At 30.6% G+C, this 18,718-nt stretch overlaps 2 protein-coding genes and 1 long non-coding RNA gene across 3 annotated transcripts in view; all 3 read left to right on the top strand.

The window, feature by feature from the left end:
* The first annotated feature begins 123 nt into the window (after nt 1–123).
* On the top strand, nt 124–2,543 carry LOC111715600 (uncharacterized). The gene is made up of 3 exons (XR_002768268.1): nt 124–293; nt 2,137–2,193; nt 2,496–2,543. It is a non-coding gene; the product is annotated as an uncharacterized LOC111715600 (long non-coding RNA).
* A 406-nt stretch (nt 2,544–2,949) lies between these two features.
* On the top strand, nt 2,950–8,182 carry LOC111715587 (chloride intracellular channel exc-4; the record flags this gene model as incomplete). Its single annotated transcript, XM_023490953.1, has 6 exons — nt 2,950–3,084; nt 3,751–3,851; nt 4,637–4,727; nt 7,200–7,280; nt 7,464–7,511; nt 7,573–8,182. Coding segments are annotated over 6 exons (564 nt in total), but the record flags the coding sequence as incomplete, so codon positions are not given.
* Nucleotides 8,183–8,280: 98 nt separating this feature from the next.
* The window catches only part of LOC111715555 (uncharacterized), a 36,641-nt gene continuing 26,203 nt past the window's right edge, over nt 8,281–18,718 (top strand). The window contains exons 1-10 of the mRNA XM_023490912.1: nt 8,281–8,940; nt 13,668–13,838; nt 14,285–14,329; nt 14,653–14,703; nt 14,764–14,815; nt 15,067–15,128; nt 15,675–15,722; nt 15,774–15,833; nt 17,606–17,845; nt 18,428–18,629. Coding sequence (XP_023346680.1) covers nt 13,754–13,838; nt 14,285–14,329; nt 14,653–14,703; nt 14,764–14,815; nt 15,067–15,128; nt 15,675–15,722; nt 15,774–15,833; nt 17,606–17,845; nt 18,428–18,629 — 845 coding nt within the window. The 5' untranslated portion in view covers nt 8,281–8,940; nt 13,668–13,753. The remainder of the gene's footprint in view (nt 8,941–13,667; nt 13,839–14,284; nt 14,330–14,652; nt 14,704–14,763; nt 14,816–15,066; nt 15,129–15,674; nt 15,723–15,773; nt 15,834–17,605; nt 17,846–18,427; nt 18,630–18,718) is intronic.

Below are 18,718 nucleotides of genomic sequence, written 5' to 3'. Positions count from 1 at the left end.
TTTCTTTTTATTATGTAAAAAATCTATGTATCTAACCATGTTTACATCCATCTATCTAGCGATCTATCTATCGACCTATCTATCCATTTATTCATCTATCTATCCATCTATTTTTCCATCGGTTGAAGAAATAATATATTTCAGAATATACAGTGTTAGAGTATTGTATGCAGAGTAGGGTTGTGAGTAGACACACTCATCAGTCATTACAGTGCATACACACACAACCCATTGTGTGATAATTACACACAACACCAACAACAGGATGCACACTAACTGACACAAGAAATCAGGTAAAAATCAAACAAACAAAAAATATATTATTTAAAATGATAAATGATTCAATGAGACGGATTTTTAAAACAATTACCACACAAAAAGCTAAAAAAAATCTGTTTACGTTTGTACCGTCAAGAAAATAATTTTATATCGGTATTTTGAACATCTATAAGTTGTACTTTATGAAAGTGCTAAAATGAATGAAAAAATCCTGATGCTCAGATTTGTTCTAGGATTATATGAGATGTGTTATTTACGGACACATGATTTCCTGTATATATGTATGTAATGTATACTGTTTAAGCCTGTTGAGTAGAGTTTAGAGAGCATCAAACGCCCCTTCGTCTTTGTGCAGTATAGATGATATTTTGTTTCTTTTAGTCATGTTAACTGATTTTTTTTAGTACATCTAGCTGTTGGGTTAAAAGAGAATTTGAAAATAAAAATTCACTGCACAGGCAAAAAACCTTATTTTGTTGAATTTGAAAATTTGAAGCTTGAAAAATCACAATAAATGTTTTAATTTTTTTTTTTTTTTTTTTTGGGGGGGGGGCTTTCCCGTCCCCTTAATATTGACTAATCTTTCTTCAAAATAATTAAATTTATTTTTAAGTCTAAAAGAACAAAGCTAGTTTTTAAATTTTAACTTCAAAATTTAAGGCATTTGTTTACATCCTGGTCTGAGTTTCGGAATTTGAAATATTTTTTTTGTTTTTGGCAAAGTTGAGAACTCTATAGGCCTAGTCTTATCTCTGAAGATAAGCCTGCAGTAGAAGCTCACACCTTGATATAATTATGTAATTACTGGAAAATTAACAGTTTTAAAACAATTAATCCTAGAAGTGAAAAATACAAGGAGTTTCTTAAAATAATATGATATTTCTAGAAATGATAAGTTTGTTATATTTCTTTTAAATATTAATATTTGATTTGATTAGTTTTGTTTGGTTTGATTCCATTAAACATTATAAATTTGGTTTGGTTCAGTGAAATATGTATGTTTAGTTTAGTGCCTCGAAACATTGATAATTGGGTTGGTTTAATGAAATGTTTAAATTTGGTTAAGTTACCTGAAAGAATATTTGGTTTGGTCCCTTGAAATATTATGATTGGTTTTGTTCCTTAGAATATTAATATTTGTTTTGGTTTCTTGAAATATTAATATTTGGTTTTGTTCCTTGGAATATTAATATTTGGTTTGGTTCCTTGAAATATTAATAATTGTTTTTTTCTTGAAATATTAAGATTTGGTTTGGTTTCTTGAAATATTAATATTTTGTTTGGTTCCTTGAAATATTAATAATTGGTTTGGTTTCTTGAAATATTAAGACTTGTTTTGGTTTCTTGAAATATTAATATTTGGTTTGGTTCCTTGAAATATTAATAATTGCAGGTTTGGTTTCTTGAAATATTAATATTTGGTTTGGTTTCTTGAAATATTAAGACTTGTTTTGGTTTCTTGAAATATTAATATTTGGTTTGGTTCCTTGAAATATTAATAATTGCAGGTTTGGTTTCTTGAAATATTAATATTTGGTTTGGTTTCTTGAAATATTAATAATTGCAGGTTTGGTTTCTTGAAATATTAATATTTGGTTTGGTTTCTTGAAATATTAATAATTGGTTTGGTTCCTTGAAATATTAATAATTGGTTTGGTTGCTTAAAATATTAATATTTGGGTTGGTTCAGAGAGTCTGTGATTTGGTTCCTTAAAACATTTTAAATTTTTATGATTCCTTGAAATGTTCCTTCTTGGTTTGGTTTCTTGAAATATTAATATTTTTTTAGTTTGTTTCTATAAAATATAGATATTTGTTTTGCTGCCTTGAAATATTGATATTTGGTTTGGTTTCTAGGAAAAGATGGCGGACACGAACGGATTCAGTGTGCCGGAGATCGAGCTCATTATCAAGGTTTAAAATTATCTATAACGCAAAAAAACTTCTCAATATAATATAAATATGAATATATTTTCAATGTCTTTTGTTCACAAAGTACGTTCACAATGACTTCATTTTAAATTAATTAAATCAACAGAAATGCCAACCTGTTACATATTAACAAAAAATTGTTCTCTCCAAGTTTTGACATAAAATCTAAAATTAACCTTTAAAGTTTTTGCTATTCTTTTCAGAAAAATATTCTCTGCAATAAATAGACTTTATATTGTTTTTATAGTTTTCGTACTTTTATTTTGATGAATGCAATATTTCAGGCGTCTGGAATAGATGGGCGTAGGAAGGGAGCTTGTATATTTTGTCAAGTAACTATATTTTATATAAAATCTAATATTAAGATTTTCACATATTTAACACCTGTAAAGCTGGAAACAAAACATTTTTTCTCTAAAATATTTAACATACAGGGTGAGTAAAAAAAAACACATGGATTATCGATATTTTTGGCAAAATTTTCGAAATTTTAGTTTTGTTTGGATTTAAGGCACAGAAAAAATAAAATGTAATAAAAAGAAATTCAATGAATGAATGAATGAATGAATGAATGAAAAAAATAGGTGAATAGGTGAAAGGATGAATCAATGAATAGATGAATGAATGAATAAATGAATAAATGAATAAATGAATAACATAATGAATAAATAAATGATTAAATAAAGGAATATGTAAATGAAAAAATAAAAAAATAAAATTATTATTACTTGTATTTGACATAGGTCGAATTTCGAGGCTGCCCAGCCTCCGATCCTGATAGACAGTGGGGTTGCCATCCTCGAGAATGAGAAGATTGAGAGGCATATTATGAAAAATATTCCTGGAGGTCACAACCTCTTCATTCCAGATCAGGTAAAAACCTCTAAAAGTCAACCTCTGGACCTAATATTCTCAAGAAAATTTGGTATGTGAAGAAAACATCTTATCTTATAGGAAGCTCCTGGTTTCATTAATTTCTCCGTTAGTACTCCATTGAGGTTGATTTCTTCCCAGATTCTTCCTGCATTGAGAGTCAATAGATCTCCTAGATTGTCCATCACAGTGTAAACAAACAGTGGTTGAAATTTATAAATAGAAAGAATTAGGTTAACGAGGTACGACTTGTTCAACGAATTCAGAGACGTAGCTATAGTTCAACGAACTATTTTTAAAAAAGCCCAAATCAGATTACATCTAAGACTTCTCATCCCGGACTAAACAGAGTGAGCAGCATTCGGTTTCTTCTATTTGAAATCAAACGTGTTTTCGTCAATAATTCAACAATCTTTTACCTTACGGATTTGTTTATTCTATACTTTTTCCTTCAAAATGCATATGCCGACAAAAAAGTATTTTTTAAAAAACTAAAAAATTGTGTTTGATGGGTCAAATTGTGATAGAAAGTCACAGCTTTCTTGAATATTGACAGAACTGTTAAATCCACGTGTTCTGTCGTCAGCTATCTAAAGATCTTCGCGTTTGAAGTATTTTTCATAAGAGTCCATAACTTTCACATTTCTAAATGTGATTTATATCTAGGATGTGAGCAGAAACATTGAGAATGTGTATAGTAAGTTCAAGCACATGTTAATGAAGAGAGATGAACATTCAGCTAAAGCTATGACAGCAATTCTAGTAAAGTAAGAATATACTTATCTTTTTACAATACAAACAGATTAAAGTCTTTATTAATCTCGGGGTCATGATGCAGACAAATTCTTTAGATAAAGGCAAGATAAGGGTTACCCACAACATATGAGACTGTAAAGACGACCTAAAACTTTTGAAATATGACGATCCCAAGGTTAAATTAAGTTTTCTTACTTGAATATGGCTTTTTAATAGCTTGTATAATTATTTAAGTTTGATTAATAAGTTGACAGTCGCAGGGAGTCATAAACATAAGAAAACAAACAGTAGAGATTTCGTACATTCTCATACTCTGTGGGTATCCCTGTATGTATAGTAAAGGGAAGGATAGGGTTTGTGTACACAATTGACAGTGACGTATTTGAATTACTTGGAACTAACGTTAGATTAAAAGCAATAACAAAGAGTGTAAAAAAATCGTTACTTTCCTGGACAGTGTAGGTAGGTTGGGCTTGTTGTTTATTTACCTTAAACCAGTTCCTGAGTAGTCCAAATACGTCACAATAAAATGTACACAAATCCTATCCTCCGTACCGTAAGTAAACATACCTTGGATAATAAATATCACACCGCACAGGAGATTTTGGGGCTTATAGCCCCCCCTCCCTCCTTTGAAAAGTGAAGACTTTGGTTCTCTAGGCCCGGGCATTTAGCCTTCAAAGAGGGCCAAGCCTTTAAAAAAAGGTTAAGCCCCCCCCCGCAACCAGACAAATTTATGTATACGCCTCTTGTATCATATATGTTAGGATAGGTTCTTAGTTATATATATATTCAGGGTGGATGAGATGCTTAAGAACAAAGGGACAAGGTTCCTAACTGGAGATACAATGTGCTGCTTTGATTGTGAATTGATGCCTAAGCTAAGGTAAACATTAAATATAAAAGAAAAAAGCAGATTGACTTCTCTTATTAGATTTCTTTTAAGTCGAACCTTAGCTTTGTAATGTTTAGTTGTGCAGCTTAAAACAAGATTAGTATAAAACAAACAATAATATTAAAGAAGAAGAAAGCTGCAACATTTTATGATTTCATCTCTCACCTTATCATATTTCCATGCATTAACTGTACACAGTTAGATTATTACACATTTTGGCCTTCACATATATAATCTATGCATTAGAATACATGGGTATATTATATAAGGGGGGGGGGGGTGGATTCAATTACAATCTATGAATGTTACGAATGTTTAGATATAAAAGGGATGGGCTTTTTTACATTTTTAAATGATAGTTCTGTGGCTCTGTAAAATATAAAACAATTTAAATGTGCTTGTATCCTATAAAGGGAACAGGGAACTAAAATGAAAATTATCAATTAAAAAAAAATAATGTTCATCATTCATAGAAAGGTCTGTTTTATTGGCTATTCATATGGAAGGAGTGGGAGGGGGGGGGGGTGTGATGACGTTGTCCCATACTTGTTTTATGAAATCCTAGCTCTACTAGTTTTAAACCTCGGATACTAATCTATTTATCTTATTTCAACATTAACACATTGCGGGGCTTAGTCGACATATGTCGACTATTTATTCACAATACAATACTTTTGTCCAAAAACAAAATATTTTTTAAATAGGTTTCCCTAAATCCTTGTTTTTTTTCGAGAGAAATTGTCTAAACTTCAAAATAAATAATTGTAAAGATTTTTCAAATACATTCAATATTTTGGTGTCTAAAGCAAAATCAATGTTTACAGAGCTAAATAATGATGGATTTTGTAGCTTTATAAGAAATATTATTGAATTGTCTTTAAAGAATATTTTTTGTTGAAAAGTATGCCAAAACTCAGGATTGTTATTAGACATTTGTTAGTTGAAGTGTAGAACTCAAAACAAGTTCATAAACATTTGGTACATTTTGAAGTCTTAAGTTTTGTGTGGAATAGCGCTAAACTACAACGATTGATCTCGATAAACATTGTGACAGCTTTCAAATTTTTCGGATAAATGTTTTATTCCTCAATTTTAGCTATCCCTTTCGGGTAAGCAAAATACGGGATAAAAAAAGGAATTAATCTAATCCGTACAAAATACTTTTAATCCTGGGATTCAGAACAAAAAACGTGAACGGAGATCTTGTGTGACATAAAATTATGTTTATTACGAGGGTTAAAAACATGTTGTTGATTGTGTTGTCTGAGCTGGTTTATATGATACCTTTAACTGCATAGCTTGTGAGTGTTTTATGAGGCTGTATAAGACAAGAAAACATCATTCAAATAACATGTCACTTAACAGAAGTTCTAACTATCATTTTAAACCATATTAGAATTAAGATGCTAGGAATGAAAACATTAAAAATTAATGAACTTTCACAGACAGTTCAGGGATAATAATACTTAATAAAGAGTGTTTAATACTAAACTTAAACTTTTAGAATGTAGAATGTAGAATATAGAATGTAGAGTGTAGAATGTAGAATGTAGAATGTAGAAAGACCTGACCAGGAAACCAAAACGATAGAGTTAGTTACATTATTCAATGGCGACAATCTTTTTACAAAACAAAAGAAAACATTAAAAGCAAACAATTTAGAAAAATGTTAGAAATATTTTGAATATTCTCAACCCTCCTTTTTAATGAGAGAAAGTGGGCAAGGGGAGAAGAGGAGTGATAGGGGATGATGAAAGGGAAAGCGGTTAGGGGGAAAGGAAAGTAAGTAGGGTAAAGGGGAGAATGGTAGGGAAAGATGAAAGGGAAAGGGGGGGAAGGTTTGGGAAGATGAAAGGGTAGGACAAATTGCAAATAGTCTAGGCAATTGTTTAATCATGCACACTGGACACTGCACACACCTAAATAAACACTGTAAGATGACACCTTTAAGTTTGCTTACTCCTTCCTAATGTTTATTTAAGATCTGAAGATTTTAAAGTATTTATTAGAACCGTCTTTCATTCATGGTCTGTAACATACATTTGTCAGCATATTGAATATTTGTTTAAAATTCAGATTTATCTTTTTTTAAACTTTCACATTTCTAATAAATTAAAATATTTATTTTCCTTATTTACAACCTTGAGATAAAGTAATGTTAGATGATGTTTAAGCTTAAGATAATAAATGACAACCTAAAAATCTATAAAAATGAAGCTAGGAAGGTTAAATTTGTCCTACTATACTTTTAGTCATGTCTGTAAATGATGAAAATATAAGACTATAAATTATTTTTAATGAATGTAAGATAAATTGATAATTGAAATTAAAGATAAATAATAAATTTCCTACAGTCGTCCTTGTAGATAACCCAGAACGTATTATTTATTCATTATGTAAAGCAGAATGTAAAGAATTAAGACAAAGAGGACGTTTATCAATAATTCTTTAACTTATTTTATTTCATTTACAATTTGTTTTAGGGTCATTTTTCTGCGACTACGAGATCCCAGCCAAGCTGACCCATCTCTGGAAATACATTAAGGTACAGTGTGTCATTTGCCTGCTACAAGTCGGGGGTGGGTAGATTTTGAGATTTATTTTAATTATTACTTTATTAAACCTGTACACTTCTTTAAATGTAAACAAATAAACTTGAAAGTGGTCAAATGAATGTCCAAATTATAGATTCTGCGATAATAAACGATAATAATAATTTTGTTTAAAGGAAATGTATCAGTTAGATGCCTTCACACAATCTAACCCAGCTGATCAGGTTTTTATCAAAATTAAGAAAAAAAAATAAAAAATATTTGTTTTACTAATTTTTCATGTAGGACATCATCAACGTGTACAAGAACCAGCAGGGCGTGCGCAGTAAGAACCACGAGGAGCTGGAGACTCCATCCTACACCACTAGTGTTCCAGCCGCCATTGCAAACTAGTCGCCATATTGAATTTGTAACCTCCATTTTGAATTTATGTCGACAACTCTTTTTGCGATCTTTTTACATTCCAAGAACATTAAAAATTGGTCATTAAAGTATTTAGAATTAACCGTTATTTACTTGCGGCTATTTTTTATGATAAAAATGCTAACAAGCAGCAAAATTGCAATTTCCTTGTTTTTTTTACAATGAGAAGTCAAGATGTTTTTTTAAGTCACAAAGAACCGTTTAATTTTCCACTTTAAAGAAAAAGAGAATCCAACTACATTTTTTTACGGCACGCACGCAAAATAAAAAACGAAATTATAATCGTTTTTCTGGAAATTTTTTGTGATTAAATAAACACTTGATAATTTGCTGAATCGTTCAAATCGTTCAAATACGCTTTGATTGTTGAAAAACTCTAGTTGTGTAAATTAATATTTGTCGGGACATGATCAATTGTTTGTATATTTTAATTTAATCTTAGTTTTTGTATTGAATAAATTCTTTTCGAATATGACCTGATTTATAGGGAGTGCACCCTACGAGTCTCCGTGAAATTCATCTGTAAAATACATCTAACGATTTTATTCGGTTTCCGTTTTTGCCGGGCTCGTAGAAAACAAGAACAATAATGGCACGGAACAAAGATATATACCGCTCAGGAAAAAGTTTTGAGTTTTGAAAAAGTTTGTTTAAATTCCTCCGAGAATTTGCAGTACACTTGAATGTAAACAAAGATTTGGGGGGTCCTGATATATCTTCTGTCTGGACACAGAACAGAACCTCTCCATTATAAACCTAAATTGAAAGAAAAACAAAATAAATCCTTTTTTTCTTTATAAATATTTCTTCATGATATTCTTGATATATACAGCTGATGATGTATGAAACAAGGGCGGAATTTTTGGTTTTGTTAAATCCGTTTAACGATTATTTTCTTTATTTTCTAGGTATGTACTAAAGTAGAGGACGTTGCTAACTGTGAATACACTCATGAAAAAAATTAGGCCTAATTTTACCAACAAAGGAATAGACTTTAGAGACGACTGTACGGAATCTTACCAGGCTTTTATCTTAAATTAATGAATTCTCGTTGGTCTGAACTGTTTGCATTCATTGTAAAAATCATTTAGAGCATCTTGAAAAGACCATACTAAAGATGCAAAGACAGAAACCTAACTGCAGATCTACAGGAGAGTTCTAGGTCGTCATAAAGTTTCATCCTGAAACTGTAAAGATGACCTGAAGCTCTCAAAATATGGCGATTTCAAGGTAAAGTTAAGTCTTCGGCCATATTTTTCTTAAAAATTGTCTTTTAATGGCTTATTTAATGATTTGGCAAATAATAAAACCCAGTTTACATTTGCATCAAAAGGATGAATATAAGTAAACATATAGAGTAAATATTCCATACAGTCGTCTCTGTCATCTCATCCTTTATGGGAAACCCTTCATGATGTTTAAAATATACACAATTTAAGATTAAAAGATTATGTACAATATAGCTAGTCAAGGCGTTTTTTACTTCAATCTTCAAAATTATTGGATTAAATTCAAACTTTAATGTATTTTTTTTTTACGGTGGTAGGCGATAATACCAATATAACGAAGACGATTTTTTTCTTAACGTTATATTGTTAACAAGCTTTTTCCGAATCACAAGTTTACAAGTCATAAATGAGAAGCTTTTTTAAATTGTCCGATTCTCTTTGTTTCCATGTTTCTGGTATCCTTGCTATTTATAAGCTTAATATATATCAAAATTTATATCGAAAGTCGTCTTCATTATATTGCATGATATTATGGCCTACCACCGTAGTAAAATTAAATTTTAAAAACACAATGATATTAATTTTTTAGAGTTCAACAATTTTCATGTTGTTTTTTAACCCTTTTTCGTGGCCGAATCATTTTTGAAATGATAAAAAAAAATTATATTGTTGAAACAATGGTCCGACTGCAAAGCACACTGAATTTATGGATTAAAAATACAAATGAAAAATGTTAGTTCTGAACGATGAATATTCTTGACTCGGCAAAAACGTTTATTGTGTTAAATAAATTATCATGTATGCTGTTATTTATGGGCTTGTTTCAGAAATTACAAAATATATGTTTGTGACGTTCATTGGAAACGAAAAACATTTTTACCGGGTCAAACATATTCATAATTTAGAGCTTCACCATGTTCATACTTAATTAAAACCTATAAGTTTAATGTTCTTCGCGGCGCGGACTTTTTTTGGAAAATGATCTAACTTGGAGAAAAACTTTTGCTATTCACAAAAAAAATGTTAGTTTCAAGAATATGTTCAGAAAGGAACTGAGTTTTAGCGACAAATTTATTTTATCTAATCCCAATATCTTTACTTGATGAAGTAGACCTTTGATATTTCAAACTTAGACTATTTGATCAAACAGAATTCATAGTTAGAAATATCAAAGGTTTACAACATCGGGTTGCACAGATATAAAGATTTTTGAATTTTTGTTCACCATGCATGCACTTGATTATTTTATTTTTACCATTTAAATACAGGGTGTCCCACGAAACATGACAATAGGAAGACGACTTGAAAGTCGTCTTTGGTATTTGAATTTGTTTGTGACATTTAGTCTTCTATCTACTTTAACATGTATGATCTTGAAACAATTATCACATAATTCTCCTAGCCCTGGCATTTCCAAAAAGTGGTCTGCGTTTTTTGTTCTTTCAATATTACCTGAGATATAAAGAGTTTGGTTCAGATTTCAATTTTGTTAAATAAAAGCAAAATTGTCGAAATCTGAACGAAATTCTTCATATCTCGGGCAATATTGAAAGCACAAAAAAGGCAGACCACATTTTGGAAATGGCAGGACAAGGGAAATTTTGTGACTATTATCTCTAGAAATTCACTTCTAACATTAGGTTGACAAATAAACGCAGCAAATTATATCAAAAATCAAGTCGACATTCAAGTCGTCCTGCATACTGTCATGTTTCGTGGGACACCCTGTATCTGATAATTATACTCTTACAAAAAAAGAATGAGGGGGGAAGGATGATGAAATTTGGAAATGGCTATTTTCTGATCTTTGCTTTAAATCGCATCTTATAATTCTTAAACGGATAATTATGTCTTATCTATCTTAAGTTCCTCGTAAGTGGTTTCCGAGACCGACGACATTCAAAATAATCATTTAGCAGTTTTACTTCTTATTATTAATGAGAACCAAGAGTGTTTAAATCTCAATTGAATTCTTACATAAAATGTTTATTCAAAGAATGTACATTGTACAATTTTCATCTTTTAAAACGAGGTCTTATTTCAAATATGGGATGTTGTCACTAACTTAATTCATCACAAATGTCGTCTTCAGTCATGTTCTACGTCACTTTTTGAGGTAATAGTTTAAGAACCATTGGTTTTATCCCGATACTGCCTCCCTTATCTCTATTTCTTATATTTCTGTTTACAAAATATTTAGATTTTCCCTGTTTCTCTTCGACGTTGGCCTTAATTTATTTTAAGGATCTCTTAAGCAGCCATTTTTCTCAGCAAATTTTTTAACGATGCCAAGATATAGATCGAGCAATGACATATTAAATCTTGATTTACACTCGATCCGTTCTTTTTTGGCTTATAGATGCTTACAGAATTGAAAAGTGAACAAGTTAACCCCCCCCCCCCCCATTTTAATACACCACTGTGTCTGATTATCTAGATCTAGAATATCATTAATCTAATATTGGTCACACTCTCGTTTTTCATTGAAAACCTATCACCAGCTCTGCTAAAAATTTACCTTGGCAAAAATGGTTAAGAATTAAAAATTTATGCTTTTATCTCAGGCTAACTAATCTTTCTATATTTTCACTATTTGCATATCCGAGTTATCTGTTTAGATTATGAATCTATCTATCTATATATTCAATAGTTTAAACTTACACTATTTATGTTAACTATGAACAGATATTGTGACCTTTTTAATTTCTAATTTACACACTTTTAATTTTTAATTAATTTAATTAATGATGTAGTCAGGGGGGATGGGGGGGGGGGTAATTACTTTTGCAATAAGTGCACTGGTTATTTAACCATACAGTATAACCGTCTATATATTTATTCATCTGCTTATCTATCTGTTTATCTATATTTATCTATATATTTATTCATCCCTGTTTATCTATCTGTTTATCCATATATTCATCTATCTATTTATCTATGTATTTATCTATCTGTTTATCTATATTTATCTATATATTTATTCATCCATGTTTATCTATCTGTTTATCCATATATTTATCTATCTATTTATCTATGTATTTATCTATCTATTTATCTATATTTATCTATATATTTATTCAACCATGTTTATCTATCTGTTTATCCATATATTTATCTATCTATTTATCTATGTATTTATCTATCTGTTTATGACTATATTATCTATATATATATTTATCTACATATTTATTTATCTATCTGATTATCTATTAATTCATCTATTTCTTCATCTATCTTTTCATCCATCTATCAGCGCTTTGAAGTGTCTGAAGCTGAAATAATAAATGTTGAAATGAATCCTTGAATCTTAATCCCTTCAATTCTTTCTTTATAGTTTAGAGGCACATCCCCCCCTCCCTCTTCTATCCTACTTCTAAGTTCAAGGGTACAACCCCCCCCCACCCCCAATACTTTCAGCTAATTTTAGATTTTCTACAAATTTTTTTTTGTTGTTCATACAGGGTGTCCCACATCATTAGATCGTTTATAGTTTAAAATTGCGATTTTCGGGAGGCGTTAAAGCTTGGAGATAATCCAATATGATTTTGGACGCTCTGCACCTCTCTGCAGAAATATCTTTAGATTTTCCTACGCTAGTTGCAAAGTTGTAAATTTCGTTTCTAAACTGAATACTCGCCACAAACTCTTATTTCACACTCCCTTTATGTTTTTAAACTTATAGTGTAAACCTTTGAAATATTAAATATAAGTATTTAATCTGCAGTAGTAACCAGATAACGCAGAATTAGGAAGACGACTTTAGAGCAAGTGCATTTTAGGTTGTTATTTAGCAAACAAGTTTACTAAACACTTAATAAATCACTAATTAAGTGATATTTGTTATTTCAAACATTAGACTTTTTGCAGAATTCACAGTTTGAAATATCAAAGGTCTAACAGAATTCATTGAAATATCAAAAGTCTAACAGAATTCATAGCTTGAAATATCAAAGGTCTAACAGAATTCATAGTTTGAAATATCAAAGGTCTAACAGAATTCATAATTTGAAATATCAAAGGTCTAACAGAATTCACAGTTTGAAATATCAAAGGTCTAACAGAATTCATAGTTTGAAATATCAAAGGTCTTCTTTCTACATTAGGTTGCAAAGGGTAATAAGGTAAAAGGGTTATAAGCAATAAATTTTTTTAATTGCTTAAAAAATTTATTTTATAAAGTAGTAGTATATTGTATGTATGTAAAGAAGGGTTAGTCTATAAAGCATACCCTACATACTAACCACAGAAACAGACCCGCTGGGATATTGAATTAACAAACTCAGTTGGACTCATCCTTCTCAGAATACTTTTACTTTAAAATCTCAACTTGGACATTTTTATGTCATTTTTGTCAGGAATTTTCGGAATACTAAATCTTCCTAGTTTTATATTTATTTTTCAAAATTTCAATTGTTCTCTCAATCTTGTCGGATACAACTGTTTTTTAAACTCTTTTAATTGTTTTCCATTTTTTTCTTGAAAATTTATTTTTCCCTTCTTATAATTATTTTTTTTAATATGCTAACAGTTTCATGAGGTTTTATCACTGAGAATTTTTAGTGGAAATAAATGAGAATCAGCAAGAACTGATAAAATGAGAATCACCAAATGAGAATCAGCTACTGCAAAAGTTAGATGGCAAAGCATGCAACTTTCATTGTCCTCCCCCTTCCCAGATCCTACCCCCGAGGCCCTGATCTTTTCATTCAAAAATATATTTAATTTCAGGTATGCTCTGGGTTTAAGAAACAGCTGTTGTAGAAAAATCTAAGATGGCGCCAACAAGCTGTTAGAATTCTCTTGAAAACAATAAAATGGCATCCGAGCACCAAACCTCGAAGTTGTTTTCAAGGCTTAAAACTGGCCTTGACAACCTGGACAAGGAACGAATAAAATCGAGTAAGACATTTAACTTTTCTTTTCCATTTTTTTCCGTTCCGGTGAAAATAACATTTTTTATTGGAAGAAAGCAATTTTTCATTTCAAATAAATAGCAACGAACATCAAAGTATCAAAAACGAATTTCAATTTTAATTTTGATTTCTATAAGGTTTTAAACAGAACAAGGAGAAACACAACCATGAAAACAAGACAAAGCTGTCAATTAACAGTTTACTGTAAACAAATAGAAACTTGATTTAAAAATAAACTTGTTAAAAACCAAACTTAAATAGAAATGTCGTCTTAATTGTATTAGAATAAACGCCGATCACTGTATGATAAATAAATCTTGTATTTAAAAACGGAAAAATGCGTCCATGTAAACGAATAAAAATTCCCAGTCATTCTTCTGAGCTCTTTTAAAAGAAAAATGTTTTAATTTATAAATCATTATATATTTCCAGGACGTGTTTGCAGATCTGCAAGCTTAAATGTGCCAACGCGACCAGGGAAAAAATATTTAAATTAGTATTATACAGCTAAATAAGAAATTTAACGAGGTTATACATTATTGTTTTCTTTTCCCCCTGCTGGATGCTGTGTGGTGCAAAGGGGAAAAATTCTAAGAATTACTGGAAACAAATGCAAATATTTGAAAGCCTTTCTTATAAATATACATTTAATCATACAAGTTGAAACTTTAAAGACGATCTGAAACTCTTTCAATATCTTCAATTTAAATTTTGTCTTTTGTCTGAAATATAGACGTTTAATGATATACTAATTAAATGATTTGGCAAAAAAGACATTAAAAAAATAAATTTTGATCCAGGAATTCGTGGATTTCCTTCACCAAAAAGACTTCTGCAAAACATTGACACAGGAAAGTTAAAAAAACTAAATTTTTTCCGTTTTTCAAAAAATTAACCATTTTTATTTTTAGAGGGTCGGAAAATTTTGAATGGAGTCGACAAGCTGTCTGGTCTATCTGCTAGGGACAGAGATAGATTAAAAACTCTTTTGAAAGAATTTTCTAAATATAATTGATTTTCTAAATTCAATATACCTATACAATCTTTCCACATATCCGTCTATTTGCTTTTCTCTCATTTTATCTATCTATTTATTTATCTATTTATCTATTTATCTTTTTCATTTTCTATCTTTTTCATTATCTATCTTTTTCATTATCTATTTATCTATTTATCTGTTTATCTATTTATTTATTTATCTATCCTGTGTACAGTGAGGAGGATTTTATCCAGGTTGAATTTAAACATGATGATTCTGATCCAGAGATATATTCAGGTATCTTAACATTTTGTACAGCTAGTGTGATCCACTTAACATGATCTATTCTTTATAACTCTAGAAATTGATGTCGTCTTCATAAGATTAGAAAAGTTACCAACCAGAAAATAAAATATTTTAGATTTGTCTCTTGTTTAATTGCCCGAGATAATGTAAAAATTAGAAAACGATTAAGCATGCGGAGCATTGTCATGTTATTTGGGAGAAAAGTAGACGAACCGTCTACTACTAAAGGAGGGACATGGTTGATTTACGGAACCCTTTAAACCCTTATATGCCCAATAATGTGGAAAATATCGCTTTTTTAAGCTTTAAAAGTGTAGAATTCCGACAATTTCCCCCATTGATTCTGTAAACGCAAGCCGCTTTGTTTAGAGAAACCACAATTGATTTATATTCAAAGAGAAAAACATGTTTATCTCATTCATTATTGGTGAGACAAAGCTTTTACGGGTACCGTTGTGAATCAGATTTGCAACAAGCCCATGGTCAGAGATTCACTTGAAATTAAATAATAAAATTACAAGAAAGGAATATTTTTAGTTCTGGGGGACACAGAACAAACACTCTGCTCTTCTGAAACAGAATCAGGTTGGAAAATCTTTATTATTATTATTATGATTATATTAGAAATAATTTTAGATGATTTTGGATACAAAGCACACGCTAAGATGTTTTCTAGATTAACCCTTGAGTCTCCAGGTAAACATTTATAAACATTATAGTTTGATTTTACCATCTTAGAGAAATAGAAACTTTCAGCATTAGACTAGAAAATTTAGGAGTGGATTATTATATAGGGTGACTAAGAAACTTTCAGCACTAGACTAGACACTTTGAGTAGTTTACTAGACACTTTGAGTACTTTACAAGACACTTTGAGTAGTTTACTAGACACTTTGAGCAGCGGACTAGACACTAACAGTAGACGAGACACTTTGAGCGGTAGACTAGACACTTTGAGCAGTAGAATAGACACTTTGAGCAGTAGACTAGAAACTTTGAGTAGTAGACTATAAACTTTGAGTACTTTACAAGACACTTTGAGTAGTTTACTAGACACTTTGAGCAGCGGACTAGACACTAACAGTAGACTAGACACTAATAGTAGACTAGACACTTTGAGAGGTAGACTAGACACTTTGAGCAGTAGACTAGAAATCATGATTACTTTACAAGACACTTTGAACAGCAGCACTTTGAGTAGTAGACTATACACTTTAAGTAGTTCACTATACACTTTGATCAGTAGACTAGACACTTTTCAGCAGTAGACTACTTATTATGAGTACTTTACAAGACACTTCGAGTAGTAGACTGGACAGTTGAGTAATGAACTAGACACTTTAAGAAGTGAACTAGAAATGAGTAGAATGAGTATTTTACAGGACACTTCGAGTAGTAGACTAGATACTTTGAGTAGTTTACTATACACTTTGAGCAGTAGACTATACACTTTGAGCAGTAGACTAGACACTTTTGAGCAGTAGACTACTCATTATGAGTACTTTACAAGACACTTAGAGTAGTAGACTGGACACTTTGAGTAATGAACTGGACACTTTGAGTAATGAACTGGACACTTCGAATTATAGACAAGACACTATAAGTAGTGAACTAGACACTTTAAGAAGTGAACTAGAAATGAGTAGAATGAGTACTTTACAGGACACTTCGAGTAGTTGACTAGACACTTTGAGTAGTTTACTATACACTTTGAGCAGTAGACTAGACACTTTAAGCAGTAGACTACTCAATATGATTACTTTACAAGACACTTCGAGTAGTAGACTTGCCACTTTGAGTACTGGACTATACACTTTGAGTGTTAGACTATACACTTTGACAACACGATTAATGAATTAGACACTTTGAGCAGACACTACACAAGACAAAACGATTAATGTATTAGACACTTTTAGCAGTAATCCAGGCACTACATAATGTATTAGACACTTTGAGCAGTAATTCAGGCACTACAAAAGACAATACGATTAATGAATTAGACACTTTGAGCAGTAGTCCAGACACTACACAAGACAATACGATTAATGAATTAGACACTTTGAGCAGGCACTACACAAGGCAATATGATTAATGAATTAGACACTTTTAGCAGTAATCCAGACACTACACAAGACAATACGATTAATGAATTAGACACTTTGAGCAGGCACTACACAAGACAATACGATTAATGTATTAGATACTTTGAGCAGACACTACACAAGACAATACGATTAATGTATTAGACACTTTGAGCAGTAATCTAGACACTACACAAGACAATACGATTAATGAATAGACACTTTGAGCAGTAATCCTGACACTACACAAGACAATACGATTAATGTATTAGACACGTTTAGCAGTAATCCAGACACTACACAAGACAATACGATTAATGTATTAGACACTTTGAGCAGTAATCCAGACACTACACAAGACAATACAATTAATGAATTAATTTCTAGATCCTGGAGAGAAAAGTATAATGTCAGTTTCTGAAGCTACCAATACATCGCTAAAATCTAATAAAACTGAAGAAAATTCCAGAAAAAAACAAGTTAGAGATGAAAAGCGTAAGAAGAAGAACGGAATGGATGATAAATATGAGAACGATGATCTAAAAGATGATGGATTCTATATTGATATGACTGAAATAGAACCAAGGTCTGGGAAACTAAATAGGAAAAATCCAAAAAACATTTCAGGTAAAATAGCCAATATTTGGTTGCCTTCTTTATTAAAAGTACTTCTTTTTATAATCTCTCCCGGCCGAATGTGACGAACTATGTATTTAATGAAAACCGTCTTAAATTTAAAATCTGTAATTAAGATTTTTTGAGAACGATATACCGGAAACTTATCATTTTTGGCACAAATGAACTAATTTCTCACCTAAAACTATAATTATTAATCATTCTATCTTCTTAACCTTTGATATTTCAAACTAAGAATTCGTCTATATCAAATGATTTAAGTTTGAAATGTCTAAGGTTTACACCATTAGAGTACACAACTATGAATGCGCAAATTTCAAATTATAGCTTAAAAGTTCTATAAAATAATTTATTCAGGGTTAAACTAAAATTGTTCACGGACACATATATATTACATATTACATATTATATATTACATATTACATATTACATATTACATATTACATCATAAAAATGGGTTACATAAATACATAAACGCTGCAACATATTGCGAAGAATAATGGATTGTTTTTTTCAGGCAATTCATAAGTTTCTCTCTGTTTTAATTAAGTATAATTTCTTTTTTTAATTCAGATCGTGATATTTTACTTGATATTCCTAATCCCAACTACAACTGTATTTACAACCAGAAAAAAAGTACAACCAACCCTGCGGCGTACATGAGCTCCGCTATGTACAGCAGTCGACAGTACAACGGCGGAAGCAGAAAGGTTTCTCGAAGTCAAAGTTTTACAACTTCTCGACAAACTATGAAGAGACAAGGAAGAGGAATGAGGTGAACCGACAAATAAAAAATAAAAACCCCGATATTTTCATTTTAAAGTTTTTTTTTTACCAATTTAAAGTTCAATGTTTAATCATTAT

The sequence above is a fragment of the Eurytemora carolleeae genome, unplaced genomic scaffold, assembly GCF_000591075.1.
Source record: "Eurytemora carolleeae unplaced genomic scaffold, Eaff_2.0 scaffold14, whole genome shotgun sequence".
NCBI lineage: Eukaryota > Metazoa > Arthropoda > Copepoda > Calanoida > Temoridae > Eurytemora > Eurytemora carolleeae.
This window is presented reverse-complemented; position numbering and strand designations above follow the sequence as displayed.